General features: G+C 39.3%; 1 protein-coding gene across 2 annotated transcripts in view; it reads right to left on the bottom strand.

Moving 5' to 3' along the window:
* LOC127665914 (lysosomal Pro-X carboxypeptidase) overlaps window positions 1-16,046 on the bottom strand; it is a 48,703-nt gene that overhangs the window by 22,609 nt on the left and 10,048 nt on the right. Inside the window, exons 2-3 of one of the 2 annotated variants that reach the window (XM_052158544.1) lie at window positions 13,207-13,319; window positions 3,261-3,401 (exon numbers count right to left, since the gene is read on the bottom strand). In XM_052158544.1, the coding sequence (XP_052014504.1) occupies window positions 3,261-3,401; window positions 13,207-13,302 (237 nt within the window). In that variant the 5' untranslated portion in view covers window positions 13,303-13,319. The remainder of the gene's footprint in view (window positions 1-3,260; window positions 3,402-13,206; window positions 13,320-16,046) is intronic. The other variant, XM_052158536.1, reaches the window with a different exon arrangement.

The following is a 16,046-nucleotide window of genomic DNA, read 5'->3' on the forward strand; positions in this document are numbered from 1 at the left end:
AAGAAAAGAAATTAAAAGATAAATAAGTATATTAAATTCTCTTGGGATTTTAATCTAATTTATTAGAAAATCAACAGTAGCTAACAGCAGCTGTTATTAATTACTGTTTGCAATGTGTCAGATACTGCTCTAACCACACATGTAACAATTCACTTAATTAGCACAATAAACAAGAATCAGGCACTGTGGTTTTACAGGCAAGGACACTGAGAGACAAGGCTCAGTGTTCACACAGGTGGCACAGCGGAGACTGAAGTCCAGGCTGTAATGCAGAGCAGGCACAAGGCCACTGACTTCCTTACTCCACACTGCTGGCTCCTCACTAATCCTTTGCTCTCTCCTTCCCCTTGACCGGACGGTGCCCTCTGAATCCCTCCTAAGAAAGCATCCTAGGCAGACAGCACAAGTTGATTAGATCAGCGGTTCTCAGCCCATGGGTTGTGACCACTGGGAGATATCAAACAGCTCTTCCACAAGAATCTTCTGAGATCACAGAAAATATCAGATATTTACACTATGATTCATAACAGTTGCAACATTACAGTTATGAAGTACCAATGAGCTCTATGAAAGGGTTGCAGCATTAAGAAGGCTGAAAACCTTGAGACTGGACAGTTTAGTACAGGTTAAAGCCTTGTAATTCCTGGTGAATGCTGTAGGTGTTTAGTATGTTAATATTTCCTAATGAGGCATAGGAACTTCAAAATGGCTTTGGTTATTTTGACCAATCTCTAAGGAACTAGAGGAGCTACCTGCAGGGATAATGATCATGTTACCCTGATACCTGTGGCTTCTAAGACCCCACCTTCTCTTTCAGGGAGATGCTCGTTCTTGCCACATATCCCAGGTCCAGCCAGTAACAGCATAACTGAGCCCCACTCAGCTCAAGCACACTGCCCCCTGCATGCCCCAGCCCAGCAGAGCTGGCCATCTCCCCTCAACACCAGAGGACTGCAAAGAGCCCCTGCACCTGCTGCAGCAGGAACTTACATGTATGCCTTACACCACCAGACTGCAATGTCTTAAGAGGAGGAGCCAAGCTCTGTGGAGTTAGTTGGTCTCAGGCTTTGACAGGAAGCAGTTTAAAGGAACCCATAAATGATGCAATTAGCGATTATCTGCCTGCATCCATTTCAAGGGTAATTTTATCTTTCAAAAGAGGGCTACATCGTGGATTAACAAGCTGCACCAGCACATTCTTTAATCTTATTTAGTCCTCACACCTATGGGAGCTAGGCACGTTTACTATCCCCACTGAAGAAAAGGCTGGAGTTAAAGGCTTGTGCAACTGAAATAACAAACTGGCAGTCAGAACGGAAGCCTCATCCACCTGTCTTCACTGCTTCTCAAAAACTTAATGTCCAGAAGAAAACGTCCAGTTGAAATGCTTTAGTTTATAGGAAGATGCCAAGGGCTAGGGACATCTGGGATCTGCCCTTCCAGGATCCGACCTAGGATCTGCTTTGGACACTTATTTAAAACTGTTTTTCTTCTCCACCTCTCTGAGGACATGGATACCCAGCAAGTGTTCAATGCAAGCTGCAGAGCCTAAGGAACATTGGGGTCCTAAGACTGAACATCTCTCTGCCTGAAATAAGACAGAGATACTGGCTAGGAAAGGTTGACTGTGGGTTTGGCAGAGAAGATTAGCTACAGAAAAGAGTATCCTGAGTAGTATACGCCTTCAATCCCAACACTCAGGAAGCAGAGGCAGAAGCGAAGCACCCAGATCCCTGGATTCCCTAGTTTATACAGCAACTTCCAGGACAGCCTGGGTTATGCAGACAGACCCTGTCTCTAACAAAAGAAAAGCAAAGCAAACCGGAAAGAGACAAAGCAGAACCGTTTTACACAAATAGCCCCAGGAATCTGGGCACTTACCTAATGTCTTTTCTCAGGAGCTATTTTATTTTAGGTGTATTTGTTTATTATTAAATTTTTCAATTTATTTTATTTTTTGGTTGTTCGAGACAGGGTTTCTCTGTGTAGCCCTGGCTGTTCTGGAACTCACTCTGTAGATTAGACTGGCCTCGAACCACTCTGCCTCCAGAGGACTGAGATTAAAGGCATACATCACCACCACCTGACATTTAAATCATTTATTGGTTTGTTTGTTTTTCTCTTGATTGTTTGACTTTGCAGGCTGGGTGTCACTATAGAAGCAGGAAAGACTCATATTTACAGTCTTCTAGCCCCACCCTCCTGAGTGCTACTCAGGGGTGCACCCCCATGCCCAGGGGATTTGGGGCTTGACCATCTGAAGAAAATAATCACAACTGAGTAAGACAGTAACTGTATACTTAGAGTCATGTCTCTCATGTCAACTGAATTCGGTTCAACAACCATTTGTCATAATTCCCTGAGAATGGTGCCCCCCAGCCACAGAGATGGCACTACTCCCTACGGGGCAGGAGGTCACAGCCTAGCATCTTGGGAGAAATTTGACATTTTCTAGTCACAGCACTGTCTGTATTCCTTCCAAATTGTCTTGTTAATAGATGCAGTTAAAAGGTGATAGAAAATTAAGTCAGTGAAGCAAGCTAATAGATTAAACTATTTTAATTATGACCAATTAAAAATGGGTAGAACAGGAAAGTAGATGAAACTGCAGCTACTTTACCTCCCCCTTCGACTGGACAGTCAAACTTTTATATTTTTCTTTGTTTGCATGGTTTCATTTCAGTCTTACGTATTAATTTGGTAAATATTTATTGATCATCTACTATACACACAATGCAAATCTTCACTTTAAACATACAGTAGTAAATACAAAATATCCCTAGCCTTACATTTACTTTCTATAGGCCATAGTCAGGCCAAAGCTACACAATACTGCCCGTTTTGTCTACTTGTCTGTCTGTCTGCCTGTCTGTCATCGTTGAGACGGTTTCATCTTGAACTAGATGGCAGCACAGGCTGGCTCTGAATTCCTAGCACCATAATTTTCATTCACTCATGAACTTTTGCCATCTTTCTATTACTATTGAGTTTATCTTATTTTATTTTTCATTACATTTATGCCATGTGATATGGAGGGCACATGCCATATCACACTTGAGGACATCAAAGAAGAACATATAGGAGCTGGTTTTCCATCAAGCAGGGCTCAGGGATGAGGTCGGGTCGCAAGCCTTTGCCAGCTGAGCCATCTTGCTTTTGCTTTTGAAGAACAGTATTCTTGGTCCTCTACACTGCTAAGCATTTCTCCTGTTTATCACTATGAAAGACCGGATTTCAGCAGGTCACTAATGTGTACATACCGTATTATTGCAAAACCAGACAATGTCCCCTTCATTACCAGTGTAGAAAAGTATAGATCCACCATCTCTCTGCCAGTGTTTATCAGCAACTAGGTACCGCTGTTTAAAAGTTCTTGTGTCAAAAAATCCAAAGTGGTCAACCTGTGATAAAAACAAAATAGGCAAGACATATCTCAAGGAAAAGGATTGAAATTAAAATTAAGTAAATGAAATTAACATTAACATTCTTCCATAAAAATCAAACTATACTATAAAAATAATCAAAAGAAACTATAAAGTTCATTTGGTCTTATTAATACTAGTGTCATTTTGAAATTACTTTGCTTATATACTGAGATGAAGCAGTATTTTTTATGGTGGACAAGATTTTCAGTGCTAAAAAAAGATATAATTATAATTAAAAACATGTCAGATTAAAATTTTAAAATTTGACTTAATTTTGTCTGATTAATCTTATGGAAAAAGAAACTATATTCTTATGGTATTACAATATGATATGATAAAATATGTACATATTTCAGAGTGAACAAGTTGGGAATAAGCATCACCTCCCATAGTTACTGTTAGTGTGATGAGAAAATGTGCTACTTGTCAAATAGTCAACACATCCCATTAGTTCTCAAAATCCCTTACTATCTAAATTTTCATTATTCAAATTTTTAATATAAAATTAAGAACTAATTAGACCACTGAAAAGATCTATGAATTGTGTGATTCCAATACCAACAGACATTACAAATGTTGGGATTTTGGTGTCTAACCATTTCTAAGAAAAAGAGCCAACAGAGGAACTAAGGCCTGTTGTTACCAAAGTGACTGAATGACATTTGGGACAAAGAAATTATAGGATAGGCCAAAACATCCAACATACAACAGAGCAAAGGCATATTTAAAACCAACAGAGTAGCATCACCCAATGAAGGAAGGAGTCAGCGACAAAGAAACTATCTTTTATAGACTCACATTTTAATAAGCTTAGCAAAAAACAAACTAGCCATAGAAATAAATAGTTTAATTGGCTGAAACATTCAATTCATGCAAGCCATTAATATATAAGGAACAATTTCAAGCAAAAGTTCAATTGCTGCCATTTAAAACATCAGGACAATTGAGTAAAGGCTCAGCACAAATGAGCCACATAAATTAATTCCTTATTTTGAAACTGGGAATTAATGGTTAAAAATTCCATAGCAAAGCCATCATATTTAAAAACACAAGAAAAAACATAAAACACATCTTGATATCACAAACTCCACTCTTGTCTCTAGTGTAACACTTTACAGGTAAGTACTGGGCTATCATCACTGTAATCTAATATCACATATGGTTGGGTAGGCAGGGCACATATGCCTTCTCACCCATACAATGTCAAAAAAAACCCCACACACATATCATTTTGTTGGGAACAAGTGAAAGAAGCTTATTCTAAGTACCACCATTTTGTTTTCAGACTCCATTTAATACAGAGAGAAACTAAATTCAAGGTCTCAGGAAGCTGAGTACTTCCCGAGAGCTGAACAGCTTCTGTTGTAAATGGTTGTCTGAGTCTACACATCTCAGGGACAACTTCCCCATCTTGCTGGTAGGATCAAACTAAGTTCATGTTCCCAGGCCTAGGAACAAGCTCCTGATTGGTGGAAATCTATCCTGATTAATGGAAACTCCCTGCTCAACCTCTTAGGTCAAAATATCATGGGAACAATGCTACTGCCCACCCAGCTCCCCATTTCTCTATGATTTCATCCTTTAACTGTGATGTGCAACATTCCTTCAGGGTAGCAGTTTAGCTCCCTAGTCTGTTCTGTGGTCCTGATCAATCAGTGGTGGCTTGATTACAATAAATTTTTGTCATCTGCCTTGACCTGGTGCTTGAGTTCTGTTGGATTTAAGTGGACCTGCAACATGATTTATTCTTGCCAAAATCTTTCCATTTTTTATTTTAATCCTGACTCTAGATTACTCCAAAAGAGGACATACAGAAGTAGCAAAGTAAATAGAAGTCTCCAAAAACCAACTGGACAAATCCAAGGGTGGAACATGTCATAAGACAATGCATGGCCAGAGGACTGCTTTAGACTAAGTTAGTTTTAAGGAACATAATAACCAGAGACAGTGCAATCCAGGATTGACTTCAGTTTGAACAAATAAGATGCAAGTGATAAACTGGAGTGATTGAGTTAATTTTAATATGGGCAAGAAATTCAATGATGCTAAAACACTTTTTAAAAGTAACTATATTATTCTGGCTACATAAGAAAATGCTTTATTTTTTATGAATGTACCCTGGATGGTTTAAGAGATAGACTATAATGCTGACTATCATCTTGGAATTACTTATTCTAACATGAATAAACAAAGTGAATTTATATGAATTGAAGCTTCATCTACACTGAAAAAAATAACATACAAAAAGTGCTTGGACTTTACAAAATAGCCAAAGCTTGTCAAAAATAAAAAAGGGCCTGGCAGTGGTGGTGCACGCCTTTAATCCCATCACTTGGGAGGCAGAGGCAGGTGAATTTCTGAGTTCGAGGCCAGCCTGGTCTACAGAGTGAGTTCCAGGTCAGCTAGGGTTACACAGAGAAACCCTGTCTTGAAAAAAAACCCAAAACCCAAAAATAAATAAATAAATAAAAATAAAAAGGATAAATTAAACTTTGGATATATTAAAGCTTTTTTTTAACCTTTTGAAATTGTGAACTACCATTTAAATATAACTATCAAACCTCTTACAGTGGTAATGTTCACATATAACTACAGGAGAGAACTACTCTAGAGTCTTTAAGATGGTGGAGGCCGATACCTCAGTGATTCGAAAGGACAGAATTAAAAGTGACATGCCTGGTCTGAAGCGCACTAAATCCTAAGAGGGAAATGAAGTTTTTCAGTGAGAATTACTCTTGCTTCTGCCTCTCAAATGCTGGGATTAAAGGTGTGTGCCATCATTGTCTGATTTAGTAGAATTATAATTACAGTGTCAACAGTTTCTCTGTTTTCTCTTTCTTTCTTTCTTTCTTTCTTTCTTTCTTTCTTTCTTTCTTTCTTTCTTTCTTTCTTTCTTTCTTTCTTTCTTTCTTTTTTTTTGAGGGTTTCCCTAACCATTAAGCCAGAAATACATTGTGAAATAAATGTCCTTTGCACAACACAAATTTCCAGCACCCTCCCTTTCCCATCATCAAGAACATCATCTGCAGCTACAGAACTGAGTATTCAGTGGTCACACAGAACACAAGATCAATGTGCTCTCTGTTATCCAGACTGACACACAGATTTCCAGGGCCTCCAGTGGGGACTTTAGAAATCACAGCATGAAAGAAGGGCTGCAGAAGGCAATCTCATCTGCTCGCTGCACGCAAGCTGAGTGCAAAGGGCAAAGTAGGTGATAGTGCCCAAAGCTTCACAGGCATGATCTGGAAAAGGAAGCACGCTTCTGGTCACGGACAGCAGCTCTTTCTAAAATAGAGAGATGAAGGAAGGAAGGAAGGAAGGAAGGAAGGAAGGAAGGAAGGAAGGAAGGAAGGAAGGAAGGAAGGAAGGAAGGAAGGAAGGAAGGAAGACCCAAAAGATGCTTCCTGCTTCAATTCATGTGGAAATACGGAAAGGATCTGTAGGAAGTAAGGAAAGACAGAGAGAGGACATCCTCTAAATGAAATCTACAGAGGCAAAGATACATGCTTGCATTTTGTAACTGCTCAAGAATGAAGTATACATCCAGAAGTAATGCGAAATCTATTAAGCACAGTGGGAACAGTGTGCTTTGGGGCAGTGCAGATGGGAAAGAACACAGAGCTCATGTTCCATGCTATCAACCACCTGGCCATCTCCAGTCATCTGTGATATTTTCAAACCATGTTATGATAGGATAATGACCCTCAGAGAAGTCACACAATTTCCCAAATAACGTGACTAACAGATAGAAATCACACACAATTCTTTCTACATGCTGTGATAAACACTGCGTCCCATCCCTGCTTCTGACATACACTAGCTCTATCTGCTATTTTCATAGCATACAGTTAGTTATGGGTAGGCTGACAACAAGCTTCCCCCTCACTAGGGAGCCACTCAAAAATCTTCCTCTAAAATCTGTGGGCACAGGCATTAGCTGTTTACTAAGTCACAGTCCAAAACACGGGGAATGCTGGTCCTTGTGCTGGCCTTGATGATGGTCGTTACTACAGTGACACATTTAGCTCAGTTAAGTCAACGGATTCAAACAAAAACAAAATCACACTTTCTCAACAGCCTTTCATTTTAGAAACTCACCATATGGTAGTCTTATTTAGGCACTCAGTTATACAATAATTGAAGGCAGAAATTGTATTAAAGATATAAAAGATATCCTTGGAGATAAACGTGACAGAAGAAAGATGAGAAAAGGAAAGCAAAGCAAAGCAAAGAAAAGAAATGAAATTAAAAGAAAGGAAAAGAAACCAGACTCAGACTTCCAATGAGTCAATACGCCTTAGGGAGGCTCTGGTGTGTGCAACCCTAATCCAGAGATGAAGACTTAAAGACCTCTATCTACTCAGATGTGTGTGCTGCAGATGTATTTAGAGATTGTGGCATTGCTTTAGCTTCTCAAATAGATGTGACAATGTACCCAAGCACATTTGATTCCTGAAGGAAAGGACATCTCTGAATAGAAAGGACATAAACTCTTAAAGAGCCAAAATTGAGAATGGCCACAGAATGCACACAGAATGGCAGGCCCTGTGGCCATAGGGGAGAAGTCTGTGTATCTAGAGTCAGTCCTTCTAGACCACAGGCTCTGGCGTTCCCAGAGCTAGAAGGGAGGGTGGTGGTGGCATATGCCTTTAATCCCAGCACTTTGGAGGCAGAGGCAGGCAGATTTCTGAGTTCGAGGCCAGCCTGGTCTACATTGAGTTCCAAGACAGCAGGACTACACAAAGAAACCCTGTCTTGAAAAACAAAAAACAAAACAAAATAAAAAAGAATGGAGGGTAATGGGCAAAACAAAACAAAAAAGAATGGAGGGTAACGGGCTGTCTTATGAATCAAATCATTGGGAGTGACTCCCTATTTAGTTCCACTCATTGTGTCAAAGAGGTTCAAAACCTGCTTAAACACTCTATTTGTATTTGTCTCCACAAGAGGAAGACAGGGAGCACTGGAGAGTGAATTTAACTGAAAGAACTGAAGAGGCAATGCTTTTTCTGGGTGACAACGTAGTGACAGCAATGAAATGCTGATGAGAGGAAGATGAATTTTACACACAGGAATTATTCTTCCTCTACTTCACTGCCAGACACTGACATCTTGATTCCAGCCTTTGTTTTAACATCAGGATCGAGCCTAAGATTTTGTGCTGCTTAGCAAACACTACAAAAAAAAAAAAAAAAGACAAAAAAATGAACAAAACCACATCCTAGAGTCCACAAGGATGGACGGTGGGCATTACCTCAGCTATTCTTCAAACACAACTCCTTTCTATGCAGTGACACCCTATTCATCCTCGAGGCATTTCTTTTTGAAATTTTTATCTTAATTGTATGGATGTTGTTTGAATGTACAACTGTATACCATGTGAATGCAGTGTCCAGGGATACAGAAGGCATCAAATCCTCAGGACTGGAGCTTTTAGATCATGGAGTTTGAGTAACCACATGGGTGCTGAGATTTGAACCTGGGTCCTCTGGAAATGTAGCTAGTGTTCTTAACCACTGAGCCACATCTGCAATGCCAGACACATTATTCCTATTCACTAATTCTTGACACAGTTTTGTCTATAAGCAGGAGAGACACAGCTGTCCTTTCCTTCTATACTATGTTTTATAAAAATAGTTTATTTATTCTTTAAAATGAGATTCATAGAAATAAAATATTATGGTGACACAAAAATGGTAAGGAAAAGGAAAACAAAAACAGTGATCCATTACAGGAGTAGTCCTTTAAAAAAAAAGTGCGACTCAGCTTCTTGTACTCGTCCATTAGCTGGAAAGATACGAGAAATAGAGAGTATTTCCCTTTCACGGCATTTTGGCACCTCACAATGGCAGTAGCTACCACTATACCGTTGTACAAGGCAGGTACTTTATAAATAATAAAATGCACTTCTAAAGCAATAGCTCAGCATGTTTCTAAGTATGAGGTTCTTTTACTAACTGTACAACTTTGTTTAATGAAAATTAAACTATGAGGTTTCCTTTTATTTATTTTTTAAATGCCGAGGACATTTTTATTTTTAATATTTTTACAGTGTGTGTAAGAGAGAGACAGAGAGAGAGAGAGAGAGAGAGAGAGAGAGAGAGAGAGAGATTCTGCAATTGCTGTGAAAACAGAGCCAACTCAACTTCAAGAAGAACATGACCCAAAACAATGAGAAAAGAGGGCACAGTTCTCAAGATCCAGTTTGTGCAGACAGCTTTACTGCATTGTCTAAAGGCTAGACACAGTAGGTAGAGATTTTTTATAAAGAGGCAATGATAGAGGATGGTGGGCAAGACAGTTACTTCCATCCCTCCTGACTGCCATGCACTGAGAAATACCCAAGCTACATACATGTCTTCACCACCGCAGAAAAACACAGGTACTATTCACTGGCTAGAATCAGAATACTAGTCAGGAACTTTTGTTTGTCCAATGCTAAACCAATAAATTTAACAATGCTTGATTTTATATATATGTATATATATATATATATATATATATATATATATATAGAGAGAGAGAGAGAGAGAGAGAGAGAGAGAGAGAGAGAGAGAGACACCAGTGAGTGGGTAGAAGATGAATTCCTCCATTTAATGCACAGCATTTTAACCTGTATTGAAAGATATTCCATTCTGAAGAGCAAATTTCTTGCCAGGACAAACACATACAACATACAAACATTTCAAAGGCAGCCAAAACAGTACATGATGCCAAGGAAGAATGTAAGTTTATATTTCCTATTTTATTGAATATAAAATGACACATTACTGTTTTTCTTCCTTTATAATCTCATTTAAAATGTATTTGTTTTTTTTTTTAATATGTAGGAGAGTGATCTGTCTGTATGTATACCTACATGCCTTAAGAGGGGATCAAATCTCCTCTTTATAGATCCCTTTATAGATAGATGGTCATAAGCCGCCATGTGGATGCTGGGAATTGAACTCAGGAACTCTGGAAATGCAGCAGCATTCTTAACTGGTGAGCCACCAAACCAGCCCTTCCTTTATAATCTCCTATTCTAAACATTCCTATATATATTCTCCTGCTACCATTCTTATAACTATATGCCATGCCACATTCCAGAAATGGAGGCTAGAATCTACTGTAGTGAAAATGGATGAAGACAACCCCAACACCTAAAACATGCAAACCAACCACACACTTTGTACAGAGGCATGATGCGTGTAACTTACAATGCACTCTTGCCTTCTATCATTCCTTCAGCCCTGGGACTGTATTCACTTCCCACATCTTCCCTATTCAAACAAGCCAGTTCTAGTTCTCACATAATCTAAAGTCCTCAAAACACTGATCACACCCTAGTTCAATTAATACCCCCTTTTAAATACAGTACCCAAGCTTGAGTTCCAGACATAGCATATAATCTGACAAATCACTTGCTCACTGTTTCCTGAAAGTACCAAACTAGGGAAATACTTAGAGACACAACTTCACTAACCCAGACTGACTTAAGAGAATCAGGGAAGCTGGACTGGATTAAGTAGCATTCCCTCCAAAGATGCATATCTTCCTTGACCTCTGAGAGACCTTGTTTGGAAACTGGATCACTGCAGATATAAGTAGTTGACCTGAGGTCTTGATGAGAACCTTTATAAGAACCTTTGCTTATGAAGAGAAGAAATGGAAACAAGCACACAATGACTGCTATGTGCAGCGTAGACAAAAAGGAGTCGGCTGCATGGCGGTGGGACAGAGCCAAAGAGCTGCAAACTGAAAAATCAAGATTACCAACGAACCCCAGAAGCCAGAAGAGAGGCATGGAAAAAACAAACAAAAGCAAACTCCTCTCCCACGGAGCCCCTGTGGTGGTTTAAGTGAGATTGGTTCCTAGAGGCGCCTACATTTGAATACTCGGTCCCCAGTTGTTGGAACCTGGGAGGTATGTTACCAGGGTGGGTTTTGAGGTTTCAAAAACTGGAGCCATTACCAATGTGTGTCTCTCTCTACCTCCTATTTGCAAATCGAGAAGTGAGTTCTCAGCTGTTCCTGCCACCATGCCTTGGCTCCACCATCAAGGACAGCCTCTGAAACCATAGCCCGAATGAAACCCTTTCTTTTATAAGAACTTGTCTTGGTGTTTTATGACAAAGTGGAAAAGTAAGTAAGATAGCCCCCAACCAGGCTGTAATCCTGCCCACATTTTGTTTGGACTTGTAACCTCCAGAAGTGAAAGGTTGTTTTTACTTCCGGGCTTATAGTTCTTTGCTCCAAAAGCCAATTTTCATAACCATCAGCAGTGTAAAATGTCACCACTTTTGCCAGCATTTTGTGTTTTCTTGGTGACCACCATTCTGAGATGTAGTCTCCATGTTATTTTCATCTGCATTTTTATAATGACTAAGGAATTTAAACATATTTCACATATTTATTGGTCATTTATATTTTTCTTTTAAAATCTGTGGCTCTAGTCATTATAGCTAAAACATGGAATCAGTTAAGATGTCCATCAACAGATGAATAAGCAAAATGTGATACACATTCACAGAAAATTGTATTCAGCCATAAAGAACAGAATTATGTTATTTGCAGAGAAATGAATCATTTAAGTGAAATATATTAGACTCAGATAAATGTTACTGGTTTTCTATCATATGCACAACCTAGATTTCATACATACACACACACACACACACATATGCACACATACATATAAAATGAAAGAGGGATTATTCAGGAAGATTGGAAGATCTAAAAAGACTGGAAAACAAGAGAAGGTGATATGGACAAAAAAGAAAGATAAATATTGCCTGTTTTCTCTTGAATGCAGAATCTAGATTCAAATGTCTATGTAGATGGATGAACGTATGTGACATGGCACTAGGAGAAACACTATGGGGACAGGACGGGGACTAGGACAGTGATAAACTTTATTTCAGTATGATAACTGACAAAACAAAGTCGTGGCTGGGCAGCAAGCATAGCACTTGGTAGAAAACTGCTCTACCACTGACCTTTATCCTCAACCAAGAAACTTTATGGGCTAAGAAAAGAACATGCAAGAACAGTTAGGCCATAAGGCTAAAATACAAAGCATCCTCAGCAGGAGAGAATCCTGTGAAAATCACACTTGTGACCAACAATAACTAGAAGACATACAACGCTCTCCTTGTAGATGATTGTGCTGAAACACATTATTTTGTTAATGCAGAGCAAATGCATGATTTTCAAAGGATATGAGGGGGAAATGGAATTTACGAAGTCCCCACGTGAACAGGACCCGCCAAAGGAAGCAACTAAAGAAAGCGATCCTGCGCTCTTTTCCTCCTGGGGAACTCCAACATCAAAGTCAATACTGATTCACTATAAAAGACCTCCAGGGATCTCTTATCATCATCTTAAAAATACACTCTACAGACCACTCATTGTTTGGAGTACTGTAAAAAAGATAAAGGAAGGGAAAAAGGACATCCTCAGCTAAAACCAAAATTCAGAACAATAGCAGCAAGTTCAAACGGGACCCTGTGGCTTCCTTTGATTCCTTTCAGGTGCTTTGGCACTACATCAACATCTTTGATGACAGCTGCCTAGACTTAATAGGATGTACAAACAAATGGTCATCACTAACTAAACACATTCACCAGACAAGCATTCCTTGAGTAACTACTGTGGGGCAATTAGCAGAGATGTACGGATGAACAAGAATGCGACACTTTGTTTTCTCTATCTTGGAGTTCATAGTAGCATAGGTATAAGACATGTTTATTTTATTTTATTAGGGCTCTGAGGATGAAACCCAGAGCTTTGTACATGCCAGGCTATCATAGACACAGTTTGACTGACTTCTGGGATTATGTGAGGCCTCTAACCTCACAGAGCTCACCATCTGGGAATGGCCCCTTTTAGTCATCTTCAAAATCGATGAGCCTAGGAGAGGGCAATATAGATAATATTTCATTTATGGCTAATCGTTCAACAGACACTTATTTTCAGCCTTTGGATGAGTTATGAGACTCTGCAGTTATTGCTGTCCACTGCAGAAAGAAGTTTCTCTGAGCAAAGCTGATGTCAGCATTATTCTATAAGCATGAACATAATTATTTAGGATGAGATTTGACAGGTGCATTATATCCATTTAGCCAAAAAAAATAAAATAAAAAATAAAAATAAAATAAAAAATAAAAAATAAAAATCTTGGTAGTTTCCATGCTAGGGAAGATGACCTCCCTAGCCAAGGGCTTTTCATGGGGTTTATAGAATCTGACATGGATTCTTTCCTTTAGAACAAACCCATCAAAAAGGTTGATTTCTCCCATAACAAGCTACCATTAGACTAGTAGGTCTGGCCAACTGGTAGCTGTAACAAAATGCTGGTGAGAAGTTCACCCAGACTCTAGAGTGAGAGGCTCTTTTTTGCTTCTGAGGCTCCCTTAATTTTCTTTGTGGGTTTTGTTTAAAAGATAAATACAGAAGTCTCTTCCTCAAACAGAACCATCTTCCTTGAGAAGGAAGTTGTTTTTGCCATAGAATTTTGCCTCCTCTGAATTCCCGGGCTCACGCATCTGTTTTCCAATACCTTGTGCTCACCCTGTAGTAGAGTTGTACCCAGCCTTATCTTTCCATCATGATAAGCATTAATCACTGTACAAGTTAGACAGTTTTATAAAATGGAGGCTATGATTCATCAGTGGACGATAAAGTCAATTTAGTGGGTCATAGTGTTTTTTAAACACTGAGCAACCAACCTACAGATTTTCAAATTTATTTTTATCATAATAGAAAGTCAAAATAGCCTGATCCATTATCTCCCTAAGAGTATAACTCTATCTAAAGAACAACTGCCTGTCAAATCACATGCCAAGAAATAAGTATAATTTGGGCAGGCTCACAAATTAGAGTACATTTAACGCAATGAATGCCACAGATAGTAAATTCCAGGCAACTGTGGAGAAGGACAGCTCCTACACAAGGTGGGATCAGTTGGAAAAAGTCTTATAGGAGAATTAGGATTGAAGCGGGTCCAGTAAGGCTGGACTAGAAGACGGAAGAAGCAGGTCTGAGGCTGGAAGAACAGAAAGACTGAAAGGCTATGATAATGCAACCTGGAATAACACAGAACAGGCAGTAACCCCACGTAATGTAAAGAAGCAGCATGGACTGGGTCTGGGGTGTGGCTCAGTGATACAGCACCTGTCTAGGATTCAGTAAGGTCCTCAGCTGATTAGGCAGCACTAGAACAAAGGAAGGGATGGAGCTGAAGAGGTTGCTATAAACTAGGAGGAAATTATATAAACTGAAAGGGTACAGTGACTGGATTTTGGAAATGTGTGAAGATGATGAAATCAGCCAATCTCAAACATGAGCGAGTAGGCTAAGAGAGACATGAAAAATAGCAGAGCGGGGTTAGAAAGGAGTGCCAAAACATAATCTTTGCTATAATCTCTTCTAATCTGCAATGCCTTTAGCTGGGAAGGATGCTAAGGAATATAAGCATTTAGTCTTAAGGTGCTCTCAAACTGAAGAACCAAAGCCAATTTTCATCAAGGTCTTATTTATTATATATTAAGGAATTTAATATATATTACACATATTAATATATAATTAATATATAATGTATAATGTATAGTTTAATATATATATGAGCTGAGCAAAGGTGGAGAGTCAAGAAATCTTAGAAGGCCAAGGTCAAATGATGTAGAACTTGTATATGTGAGTGTATATATGACAGTATATGTGTGTGCATGTGTGTGTGTATGTGTGCATGTGTATATGTATATACATGTGTACACATGTGTATATGTGTGTATATATGACAGTATATGTGTGTGCATGTGTATATGCGTGTGAGTGTGTATATGTGAGTGTGGAAAGTCAAGCCACAGGAAGCACATCATCAGCTAGAGCTGCCTGCATTTGTGAGGTGAGTGAGGAAAGATGAGCCACAGTATTAGAGCAGACCTTCCAGGGCCACAGACAATCAAGATCGAGGTAGGTACACTCAAATGAGAAGAGAGGTTCAATTCACAGGAACTCCTGCTTTATAAAGAGTGATCATGCCTTACCTGAAAGATTAGAGCACAGACACAGGCAGGCAGAAGTCACCTCTTAGCCTGAACGGCTCATTATCAGGGAGAAACAATGGTCAAGGGATAGAAGGCCCATCAGCACCAAGGACAAAAGAGCTGTCACCCCTGCTTTTCCATATAATGTCCCATGACCTGCTCCCTCACAGGAAGGAGCCACCAGCCTCAGGAAGTGGCAGAAGTTTCCGAGTGTTTAAAAGGACAGTGTCTGCAGCATGACCCTGCTTCAAACTGCATAGGAAAAAAAAAAAAAGAATAACTAGTACTTCCTTACCTTCCTGTCTGGTGAGTCAGAGCCATTACCTGGCTTGTAGTTCTTTATTTAAATTGGGTTATTAAATCACCATGTCGTTGCCCAAACTTGTAGGGTGTAGAGAAATATAGCATGCATTTTTATCATATGTGGGCTCCCATGGAAAACTTTCCTAGAGTGACACTTGAAACAAGGCTCAAACACACACACACACACACACACACACACACACAACTGGGGAAGGAATATGAATCAATAATAATAATATTAATTCAAATATAGTGATAAATTTGAAGAGCACTGACTCCTTCTCAAAAC

Source organism: Apodemus sylvaticus, chromosome 1 (assembly GCF_947179515.1).
Source record: "Apodemus sylvaticus chromosome 1, mApoSyl1.1, whole genome shotgun sequence".
Classification (NCBI taxonomy): Eukaryota; Metazoa; Chordata; class Mammalia; order Rodentia; family Muridae; genus Apodemus; species Apodemus sylvaticus.